General features: G+C 40.3%; 1 protein-coding gene across 2 annotated transcripts in view; it reads right to left on the bottom strand.

Annotated features, from left to right (window-relative positions):
• The window catches only part of NTN4 (netrin 4), a 38,195-nt gene that overhangs the window by 16,242 nt on the left and 9,330 nt on the right, over nt 1–12,623 (bottom strand). For both annotated transcript variants that reach the window (XM_079991900.1, XM_079991901.1), the window contains exon 3: nt 1,980–2,258. In XM_079991900.1, the coding sequence (XP_079848026.1) occupies nt 1,980–2,258 (279 nt within the window). The remainder of the gene's footprint in view (nt 1–1,979; nt 2,259–12,623) is intronic.

The following is a 12,623-nucleotide window of genomic DNA, read 5'->3' as shown; positions in this document are numbered from 1 at the left end:
CCACCAAAATAAACAGGAAAGTGCTACTGAGGGTAAAAAAATTACCACAAGGAGAGTATATAAAATAAAGGTGGCTTTGGATTTTTAGTAAAATATATGTTGACTAAAACATGTTCATATATTCTCATATTGACCCTACTCTACAAATTTTTAAATATTTTGGAGAATATTTTGAATTATGTTTGTTTAATTTATTTAATTTATTTTTATTTTTAAAAAATTATATAGCACTTGATTGTAGGGGGGAAATCCATTTCTAAGCAGTTTACAATAAAATAAAATGAAACATTAAAATTATTGATGAAAAAAGGCCAAAAAAATGTTTTGAAATACTCAAAGGACATGCAGTTTCTATGTGTGTACGTGTCTGATCAGCTTGCCTAAACAAAGATGATTTAAGCAGGCACCAAAAGGAATACAGCACAGTGATATCACTGCCAGATATCAATAGGCAGAGTTTTAAAGCATAGGTGCTGCCACACTAAAAGTTCAGAACAAGTATTAAGGGACACCTGTAGTAGTGCCAGTTCTACTGATTGAAATGGTTGACTAGGCATATATGGGGTAAGGTGATTTCGCAAGGCACCTGTCAGCAATACCAAAAAGCTAAAATGAGCAATGTGGGTGCCTAAATGGAAATATTTAATAATTATATCTTGTAAATAACACACAACTGCCATTACACTGCTCTCTGTGTCCTACCAGTATTACTTGAGCACCTATGCAGGCTACATTCACTGTACTACCAGTAGTTTTACATTGTAATGCACTGGCTTTGCTTTTGATTTGATTTGCTAGATTGTTCAGTCTTGCCACACTATGTTTTTGTTTATCCTTCTTTGTTATCATTCTGCTACAACTCTTGCAGAACAAGTACATGACAGAAATATAAACCAGGACAATTTATGTTACATACACAGCAGTCTTGGGGATTGCCAGCTGAAATGATCTAGTCTATGTAGCCAGTTTGAAAAATTTTCCACCAGGGAAACATTTTATGAAAACTAAAGGTTTCGCTGTTTGTTAGATTTGCAAGCATTCATATTTGTGAATGCTTGTTGTAATGTGTTTGTTTTTCACATTGGGAAATAAAGCAGATCTCAGATTAGGTGCTTTCCAACATAGATCAGATTGGGTGCCAAATCATATCACCCAATACAGGTATAATTTAGGCCTTGTCCTTGAAAACAGCTCATCTATCAGTTTCTCCCTCACCTCTGCTGAATCCTGCAACTTATTGCTTCTTTTCAAAGGTCTATTTCAGGTTCTACACCCCTGTGAAATCAACACTTGTGAGATGGGTGGTATACAGCATATGCTCTAATCAGGTTATATAAAGACAGTACATAGAAGCAAGCTTGTATCAGAGCTGTGGTGGACTGCCAAAATATACATACTGTTAGCTTCTTTTCACATTGTGAGCCAACATTATAATTTAGATCATGTAAATATTCACAGCTTAATTCAAAATTAAAGTAGCCTAGACTTTTGTCTAATTTAGGTAACTTGAGCTCCCGTCTTTCGGTCCCAGCTCCTCCCCACCTAGCAGTTCGAAAGCACCCCTAAGTGCAAGTAGATAAATAGGTACCGCTTTATAGCGGGAAGGTAAACGGCGTTTCCGTGTGCTGCGCTGGTGCTGGCTTGCCAGAGCAGCTTCATCACGCTGGCCACGTGACCCGGAAGTGTCTCCGGACAGCGCTGGCCCCCGGCCTCTTAAGTGAGATGGGCGCACAACCCTAGAGTCGGACACGACTGGCCCGTACGGGCAGGGGTACCTTTACCTTTACCTAGATATTCCTTAAGTATAGGAAGGTCATAATATATTGTCTGTTCCCATTCTGACTTTCAGGAGACATTCTTGTCTTCAGGATATTAATTCCCCATGCAACTGACACCAAGCTCAGCAATACACCTTATTTTCAGAACATTGATCTCTATACTTGAGACTTTGTGCAAGGTTTATCCCAACATAAACTTACCACATGGAAGACTCCTGCTGCTTTAACAGGCTTAAATCCTTTGATGGGCACACAGTGATCTGCATGACCATTACAAAAGCAGCTTCCTTTTACAATAAAATCATAGATTGCATAGTAGGTTAGTTCTGGAGGTTTTGCATTCATGTCATTGCTATGGCAAAGGCAGGATTGTTGCTTAAGCAGCTGCACGCGGAGGTTAGTGATCTTCAACTGTGCCTGAGCTTCAGGACTGTAAGGATCATCAGCAGAATTGGGTGGTGACAGAGCTCGGTATATAACCTGGAAATAATACACAAGACAGAGTAAGTGAATAATAAAGAGAGGTGTCAATTGGGAGTCTTAAAAATGGTATAATAATAATAATAATAATAATAATAATAATAATAATAATAATAATAATTTATTATGTATACCCCACCCATCTGGCTGGGTTTCCCCAGCCACTCTGGGCGGCTTCCAACTGAATATTAAATAATCTATATAAGGCTACTGGCATCACTTATCAAATGACCATCTGTTATGGATGCTTTAGTTGAGATTTCTGTGTTGCAGGGTGTTAGACTTGATGACCCTCAGGGTCCCTTCCAACTTTACAATTCTATGAAACTACATCAAGCTCTGGGAGGTTTCCTGGAATTTAATTGACTGAAAAAATATGACTTGACCTCTGGAATTGGCAATGTGAAGATTTTAGAACCTGATTACCCCCAAGGAAAGGCTGCTAAGGCTGTGGAAACACCTGTGAATGAAACAAGGAGTAAACTGTGTCATCAGACTCCAGCTGTATGCTATCCTGTCTATGACACTGTGGAGTATAATTTCATCACAGAGCAAACGTTTCATTAGTGATGACTCCGCTGTGCAATATTGACAGGTTTGCCTTTTGTTATTTTCTTGTTCTTTGGGCATATTATAAAACCATTGGGCTGTAGATCAGAAAAAAGATAAATCAGTCACCCATTTTAATGTTCTACTAAGCAGTACAGTGCAGATGAGTCTTGAGGTGGTTTTAGTTACTTAAAATATGCTCCAACTATACTAGTTCATTTGACACCTGGCAGTGAAGCTTCAGTGAGATTTCACATCCAACTGGATATACATATAGTCTGTACTAAACTTTGCAACACATCTTGCTTTTGAAACATGGAAATGTATTAAACTCCAAAGCAGTTCTGAAAGTGACAATCACAGAGGTAATTTAGGAAAGGGGGAAAGTGGCAAAAAAGCATTCAGCAAATATATTTGCTTCTTATTTTCAGTATGCACAGCTAACATATTTGGGGCAGGGAGGAGTCAAAATCATTTATACTCTCTTTTTAAAGTAGGAGATGTGACTTGTACAGAGCTTTGATAATCTTTTGCCAAAAGCCTTTCCTTTCTTTAAGGGTAATGAATTAGTTATTTGAGTATTTGATTCCACCACCTCACTGGACTGTCATTTTTGCATCTTCTGGCTGCCACTGATTCCAGGACCATCATGTCTAAACCCACTGTACTTTTTAGCCAAGCTTCTCTCATGGCCAAGATCTTTCTTCCTTCCAGAACTTCCAGACTTCACTTAGAGATTGGGACAGTCAGGCTGGGGAGGAGTTATAAGGGAACAGAAAAAGTTTTAGAGCATTTACATTTCTGAACTGAATGGAAGCAGTCTGCTTTGTGAACTTTGTCAGCATGCCAAAAGTGGCAGCAGCCAATGTGGCAGAGACAACTGCAACTGGATGTTTTGGTGCCTGTGAGTAAGGCATTAGAAAACATGCAAAATAAAAAATCCTCATTGGATGCATAACTATGTGGTATTCTGTCCATCAAGTATCTATCTGTACGTAAATGAAATTGGATACACATTCTACTGATTGTCAGTGTAATGACCTCCCTTTAAAGGACCATTAAAACTGAAATGGGGAAAGTTAGGCTGGGAAAGGCAGTGAGAGAACAGAGCACATGAGCTGTGTTTGCCTTGAGTGTTGAGTCTTTGACGGAGGATCTAAATAATTAGTAACACATTTCAAAAGGCTTTTGTTTCCCTTTCTATAACATGCCAAACCTTTTAAACATATCCAGGAATAAGGCTGTATCAGGCAGGTATGAACACAAACTCAAAGAATCCCAGCACCACAACTTGTGTACATCTGTAGGTTCTTCTATTTATTCAAATTTAAGTGCCGTACAGCCCTGACCACAATGACTTTTTAGCAGTTTGTGAACATGAGATGCCTTCAGATATGAAAGAAAAATGCTTGGATGCAATCCAAGTTCTAGACATTCATTTCCTTTTCAGTGGATGATGGAAAATGCAGGCTGAGAAAAGTGCAATAAAAAGTAGCACCCTAGCTTCCTTTGATTAAAGATAAACTAAAATGGTATCTTAGATTTCTTTGTTATTTCTGGTTTTAATCAAATTTTCAGGGAAGAGAATGTTGAGAAAAGAAATAATTCATTTTGAACATACCAGTGCATTTTTAAAATGTTGGCCTGTCCGCAGATTATATATATTGTGCTTGACATTTACTGTTAAAGGCCAAACAGCACTTGCTGAATAATAACTAGCACTTTTCAAACCTAAAAATATGCAGAATGAAGTAAACTAGTAAAACAAATTGGCTGGGGTTGTAAGTTTTATATGCTCATAGTCCATAGAACCAAAAATGTGTACAGGTATGTTCATGAAGCCCTTGGCTGTTCCTTATTGGTTTTTGAGGACAATAAAGTACAACTGAATAATGAGTTAGGAATGTTCAGGTCAGATATTGTGGACAAAAGGAGGGACCACAACAATAATAAAGTCCTTTAGTTCAAGGTCTGGGAACCGACTATCTAAAGTAGTAGTCCTACTAGGGCATCCATCTCTTCCAAATTGGTCTGTGGCTCATGTGCATATGTATGTCTATTCATTTTTATTTCATTAAAACAGACCATGGTCTAGTACACTGTTTCATTCTTATTTCCACTCTAGTTTCCTGGGCTTTGTTTCAATTTTGTACATGGATAAGGAATATAGTTTACTTCTGACCTCAGTTGGAGCTTTGAACAATCCAGCAAAAACTGGGCAAAAAGTTCACAGTACACATACCTTAAAGACCACCTACTTGCCACAGCCACACACATTCCTCTTTTCTCTGCACCCAACTCTACCCATTAATTGCACAGTTTTCCTATAGAAAGTACCCACAATGGCGATGAGCTTTTAACCTTTATTATTCTTATATGAAAAGCTCAAGTGGGAGATTTTATTGGGCCAACTAAGCTTTGTTTATAGTGGGATGTAAAAGTTAAAAGCAATCACTCTCCCAATAACTGTTATGGAAATCTGCAGCTGGCAGTTGCATTGATTTGTAGAAATTGTGATTGGGAAGTGGGTAAAACATATGTGCCCAAGGGGAGAATTTCCATAATGTAAAAGCTGCAACAGTGGCTGATGCTTTCAACTTTTTTCCAAGAAACTGAACTGGTAGCGATAAAAATATATTATATGTATTAAGAACCAGACTGGTTAAATGTTTTAAAGTAAAATATACATCTCACATTAAGTGAATAACTGTGGGACCTGTCAAAGCTATGCACTTCTACTTCAAAGGGTGTTCTGCCACCATAACTCTGCACACAAATAACAAGCCTAGAACAATTTCTACTCACACTTTGTTAAGTCTTAGTGTAGGAAATTATTCAAATTTTCTCTTCCAGCACCTACACAACTAGAAACTGTCCTTCATGTCTATAGAAGCAGAAGTCTAGGAAATCCTAAAACATTCTGCTCATCAAGCCAGCAACCTTTAGCCAGAGAACTTGTAGTCAAGACAACTCTACAGTACATGGTGGCCATGAGCATGTGTAGAGTGCTTTTCTCACAATACTGAGTAAAACAGAATCAACTCTTATACTAAGGACACAACAGAAAAGATTCCAGGATAGACAGCTTGACTTCCTGGTTTGTTGAAGCGACAATACTTCTTATTCTAGAAATTCAGCAATGCCAGCATAACTTGGATGCTTCTTCAAGAAGTTGACTATTCAGCTAGACCAAGTTGACTAGATTGTACCATATAAATTTCTTAGACAAGGGAACAATCCTACATTAGATATTCCAGCTAAGTCTGTTACCTGCCTTGTCTGTTACCTGCCAGGCTTTCAATGTGAAATAATAATAAACACTGAGAACATACAGAATATATTTTCCTCACTAATGAGTAGCCACAACGATGTCTCAGCATCTCAGGAGGAAGAGATGGTTTTCCCATTGAAGTTGTGGTTTTCTGTGGCTAAGAAATGATCACAAGTTAATAGTAACTTTACTAGTCATAAGAAATCTTAACTACCATGTTCAGTTTCTTTTTTTAATGAATGCAGTTTCACAGAATATTAATCTGCTAGCTAATATTCTACACTTTCACGCTGAATCCACAAACAGATCAAAGAACACAGTCACAGCTATGATTTATAGCTAGCAAGAGTTTGTTTACACCCATTCCAAGTATCCCGTAGAAACACACACACACCATCCATGCATGACACTACAGATTCCATGCTATATTTACACTTTATGAAAGACAGAGAAGTTCAAAGTATTGACTAAAATCACAAATCACAGTAACTATAAAAGAAGGGAAGCAAGCCCAGGTACCTGACTGTCAATTTGCCAGATGTGCAGAATGTTATATATTTTCCATACTGATATTGAACCCACCATCATAAGAAGTAGCAGTAAAGAACAGGGTGTCTTTGAGCACGTGTAAAGTAGATTTCCCCCACCACTAAGAAATTATTTCACATCTGTGAGTAGGAAGCAGCTTCCCGTGTAAGGTTGATACCAGTACCTCTATTTGGAGAATTTTAGCACTTGGTACATTCAATTTGGGATGCGGGTGGCGCTGTGGGTTAAACCATTGAGCCTTGGACTTGCCGATCAGAAGGTCAGCGGTTCGAATCACCGCGACGGGGTGAGCTCCCATTGCTCAATCCCTGCTCCTGCCAACCTAGCAGTTCAAAAGCACATCAAAGTGCAAGTAGATAAATAGGTACCGCTCCAGTGGGAAGGTAAACGGCATTTCCGTGCACTGTTCTGGTTTGCCAGAAGCAGCTTAGTCATGCTGGCCACATGACCCGGAAGCTGTACACTGGCTCCCTTGGCCAATAAAGCGAGATGAGCGCTGCAACCCCAGAGTCGGCCACGACTGGACCTAATGGTCAGGGGTCCCTTTACCTTTACCTTACATTCAATTTATTATTGCTGTTGTTGTTCATTTGCATAGCAGCATCAATATGCAAGGTGCTTTACAAGGTGCCAGCACAAAATTAACCTAAAATCATTAAATATTTTGTCAGTTGTTAACACGCTATGCCCACAACCTCCCAAATGCCAGACAGAACTATTATTAGAAGCACCTTTTCTAAGTAAGTAAAATGTGTAAAAGGTGCCGGGTGAGTCTCTTCTGGAAAGGAATTTACTAAATTTCGGAAATACTACTTTGTTCAATACAGATCCTCTTGGATTGGCAGAAGGGTCCTCTTGGTGGTTCTGCCACCCTCAGAATTTCCGCGGGTGTCAGCCCAAGAGAGGGCATTCCCTGTGATAGCTCCTAAGCTGTGGAATACTATCCCCACAGCAAATAGTTTGTGCTGATTTTAACATTGTATTTTTATATCATAACCCACCCTGGGACCTCATGGTGAAGAGCAGGCAAGAAATCCCATAAATAAATAATAAGGTACAGTTGCAGAAAGCACCTTCCTCCAAACAAAACTCTCAAACATTTACATAGCCTTCAGCTAAAATTTATATTTTTTTCTTTGGCCTTTTCAATTTGAAATGTATGGTCTTATCACAAATCTACCCTAAGCATTTCTGCTAACATAAGTAAAACGATTAGTAATAAAATACTTGAAATCCATCCACCTTAATCAACCTTTTCTTGTTGCAACTATCAAAGATTTACCTGACTTGCTTGGCACATTTTCTCTTAAATGAAATGAAAATACAAGCCTACATATAGTATGCCTGTAGCACAAATATATTTCTTGGCAGAAGCTGCAAATAATTAACAAGACACAGGAAGTGTATATAGCTTTAAGTCAACCAATATTGCTTACAGTCCTCTTCCATTGTACAGTATCTTTGTCTGGCTATCAGATCAAGTGGTTTCTGAGTGACAAATGTCTTTGTAGTGAAAAGCGTTAATGGTGTTCCATCTGCCTTTATATACCGTATTTTTCGCTCTATAAGATGCACCAGACCATAAGGCGCACCTGGTTTTTGGAGGAGGAAAACAAGGAAAAAAATATTCTGAATCCCAGAAGCCAAAACAGCAAGAGGGATCTGGCTTCTGGGATAGTCTCTGGCTGTCCTGGCTTATGGGATAGCCGTGCGCAGCCTCTCCCGGGCAGCCGGATAAAGGCTCCCTGGGCCTGGAAGAGGCTGCGCACGGCTAAGGCAGAAGCCAGGAGAGGCGCTTCGCTAAAGGGGTGCTGCGCAGTTCTCCCTCTCTCCGCAGCGTCTCTCCTTCCCCAAGGATTTGAACCGCCCACCTTCTGATCGGCAAGCCCTAGGGTCTGTGGTTTAACCCACAACGCCACCCGCATCCATATGCTTACTGTGCTTAATTAATGCATAAACAAATACAGTTAAGTGTTTCCTTGCCAAAAAATCTTTGTAGAAAGAGACAAAGTGCCCACATTTAAACGCAAAATCTTTATTTCAAATAGCACTTTAATCATGTGCCTTTCTTTTCAAAGAAATTGTGCTCCATGGGAATAGCAGTAAACACACACTACCCTGAACTATGGAGAAGCCTTTTGGTCCATCACCAAGAAAGATGATATTTAAATACTCTCCCCTCAGGCAAGTTTCCCCCTTCCCCAAAGATTTATGTCCTTGGATTTGGCATGCCTTCACTACTTGTTGATATATGTCAGACCAACAAAGCTTGAACTTCGTCCCAAAACTAAGCTGAAGAGTGAATGAGCAGGAGAGCGAGTGAGCTGCTTTGCTTTCTTGTTCAGAGGCAAAGTCATTAGAAAAACTGGCTGACTCCCCAGAACATCCCCCACATCTCTGAGCATAGCACACAGCAGCAGAGGCTGGCAAAACGGACATGTAGTAGCAACAGCAGCAGCAAACGTGGCACCTTAAAACCTGAGCTTTTTTTCAGTAACACCTTTCATAACCAAGAAGTTCACTTACACAGTGTTTAAATGTTTTTGTACTGCTTTTATTTCATGTATTCTAGCCAGGCACACTCCCTATTTCCTTGTTCCTGTCGCTTGTAAAATACTGTTGCTTTCTTGTTCTAGTTTTTCATTTTTAGGAAGATGTTGCTGTGGAGGGGGTTGAGTTGCCTTTTTATAACCCCATTTATGTGCACAGTTTTGCATTGGGATTCTTCAGATTTTGTCCTGTCCTTGGATTTTTGATGAATGTTTGAGTTGAGAATGGGTACATAATCTACTCTAGTCGCGTACTTGGATATCAAATAATCACTGCTTCTCTTCCACACACCTACATGGCCCATAACATCTTGGGGTAGAAACTGTTCCAAGAGTTTTTTTATTTGCAGAAATACAACTGTATCTACTGTAACATTAAACATTCTGTGGAGAAACTCTAGGGGCTGGTTTAATAGCACACCCTGGTTTAAAAATCAGTGCCATGCAGGCGATTGGAGAGTAAAGGAATAGAATGTGCAGGGCATTTAAGTGGGAGAATAGATTTCCAACAGTGTGTAAAGGAGAGCCGCATGTTCTTGGGTAGTAATTATTGGTGTGAGAATGTGGATGTTACAAATGCACAAATGTCCCTATTTTCATATGTGAATTGACAGCAATGCATCATACCCAGGGGTCACACCCCTATATTTCAGGACAGTAGGGGCTCTATATAGAACCATATAAGAACCCTTCAGGTTGAGCCCAGGTAAATAGGCTTGAAAAAGGCACACATACCAGACGCATGCAGTACTATAGCTAGCCGAAGTGTCAATAGATTAATTCAGGTAACTGGTCAAATAACCTCTTTTATTCAGCAAGTTGTATCAATATTTCCCATACTAGTTAAGCATTGGTTTTGCAGACCTGGCTGAAAGCTTTCAAAGATTCCACCATGTCCCAGGAACAGCTGTTGGTTCTCGAATATCTCACTATTCCAGTTGGAAGGTCTACATCATATCCAGAAACTTGCAATCGGAACTTCATCAAGAGCAAGGGCAGAGATCCTAACAGCTCAGTGCCCCTGGGCTAAAAGAGCAGTCATTTTGGGCTATTTAGAACTTTACTGGATCTTGAAACCTGTACATCATCAGGTTAAAGACCCTTTCAGAACTAGATGAGGTGTTGCAGGAATTTCAGTTTGCAGGTCAACAAGCATCACATATTTTTCCTGAGCCTTGAACTTGTTCCCAAGCAACATGTTTGTGATGAGATGTTGAGCCAAGAGTCTAACATATTGCAGCCATTAAACATTCCAAGGCACTTTCCACGAGAGTAAACCTATTATTCCCAGTGTCTTGAGCATTGGCTAAAATCCCAGTCAGTCTGGATATTTTAATTCTGCCTACCTGAGTTTCACTTGTTTGGCGCCATTATTCTCTTGCTGTTTTTTTGTGTGTTTTTTTTGGTAAACTATTTGGCAACATTATAGATTTGTATGTTGCTATCAAAGTCTGATAAGAAAAGAACCAGCATGGGTTTGACCAAACTGCGGGAGGCAGTGGAAGACAGAAGTGCCTGGCGTGCTCTGGTCCATGGGGTCACAAAGAGTCGGACACAACTAAACGACTAAACAACAACAACAACAAATCAAAGTCTGAAATTGGCTGCCTTTCAGTAAAGTGGGAGTCTATAAATTGGTCAATAAAATAAAAGACTATGATCTGTTCACTACAGAGGTAAATGCATGCCAGAGAATCTACAGACATGCAACAATAGCATCTTTACCACACACACATGCCAACCCATGCTTTGAGGTTTGCAAAGGAGACCCTGTCAGTAAGACCACTGATGGGTATCACTTGCAGGGCAATGACTCATGGATGGGCCTTCTCCTTGGTGCTTTCCAAGGTGTGGGATTCACTTCCAGTGGAGGTGTGTCTATCCCCTGCACTGAAGGTTCCCCTTGGCTTTTGACACATGGATGTTGTAATGGTTCTAGGGGTTACTTGTGCGTAAATCGGCGTCACGCTTGGCTGAGTTACCAGGGTGAACCCTTTCTGTCCGGACAGCCACTCACCCATGGCTGTCTCAATCGCTGGCAGAATCCGTCAGTGGGCGTTTCTTGAACTTCTTCCAGCAAAGAAGCTCTTTGACGCCTAGTCTCCGCCTACTCTCCCTGCGCGGAAGCCTTCTGCGCAGGGAGGGTGTGGGCAGCAGAGGACCCGTGCTGTCCCCGCTGGTCTCCGGCGAGGAGTCATGGAGCCACCTCGCCGATTCCCCCATCTGCCCCCCTTCTCCACTAGTGTTACGCTGATTTCCTTCCCCAGAAGATGGGCTGCTTCTCTCCCTCCCGGTACGCTCTCCGGAATCCCTCTGGAGCCCTCCCTCTCCCTCTGGCTCTGATGGCAGTTCCCTGACAGATGTCAATGGGAATTCCTGCAGCTGGCATTGTTTTGTGTATGCTTGGTTTTAGATGTTTTAAAGATGTTTTTAAATTAATGTATGGACTGTATTTTTATGTTCACCATCCTGGGTTCCCATGGAAGAAAGGCCACAGTGGAGAACAAAATTATTGGAGAGATCTCATGTGGCATAGTGACTAAGGATGTTTTGACTCATGAAACTTAAGTCTCTTATATCTATGGCATCGCTGAAATTTAGCATAGCTGAAATCTAGCCTACTGTACAAGGCAAGAGTCAGATGTGCCTACTTTTGCATCTGGCCACACCTCTCTCTGGCATCTGGCCTCCATTAGGTTGTCCATGATAGAATGCACCTCTTGGGTAGAGAAAGATTCCACATTTCTGTGTATAGGACTGCAGCATCAGCCTGTAGCTAAGTATATGCATGTGCAACTGACACTACTACTTTCGCTTCCTGTGTTTAATTTTTGGTTGCAAGTTCCTTGGCGTAGGAATTTGTACTCTGGAAGGCATTATGCACACTGGTGATACTATATAAATAAACAATAGGTTGGTTCCATATTTTGTGAAGCTAAGAGTAGGCCCAGTGAAATCAATGGAACTTAACTGATTATGACTGATTATTTCTATTTATGTAAGTGAGTCTTCTCTAAACACAACTAAGGCTTAACTTAACTCAGTTTGTCTTCCCTCCCAAATAAAAGCCTCTTCCTCTATTTCTCAAGAACAAAAGACTTTAAAAGAAAATTGCTGGAGGGAATGAAATTAACAAAGCATAAATTTGTTGAAATGTGGTCTCTGACAAGCTTGCACTCAAACAACCTAATTGCTATTATGAAGCAATGATCTCTATACATATCGTGAAATAGTGGGTACAGACACCTAAGTGCCTAAGGCTACATCCCTACACCTATTTATGAGCACTGGGCCACAATGAACTTAATGGGACTTATTTATGGATAGACATGGATAGGATTGCACTTTTAGTCTGCAGTCCTTTATGTATGGGAGTAGGCCTCATTGACTCAATGTGACTACTTCAGAGTAGACTCATTTAGGATTTTACTGTTAAGGAGAGCATGA

This window comes from Podarcis cretensis, assembly GCF_951804945.1.
Source record: "Podarcis cretensis genome assembly, chromosome: 10".
NCBI classification, from domain to species: domain Eukaryota; kingdom Metazoa; phylum Chordata; class Lepidosauria; order Squamata; family Lacertidae; genus Podarcis; species Podarcis cretensis.
Note: the sequence above shows the minus strand (reverse complement) of the source record. Positions and strands in the feature narration are given on the sequence as shown.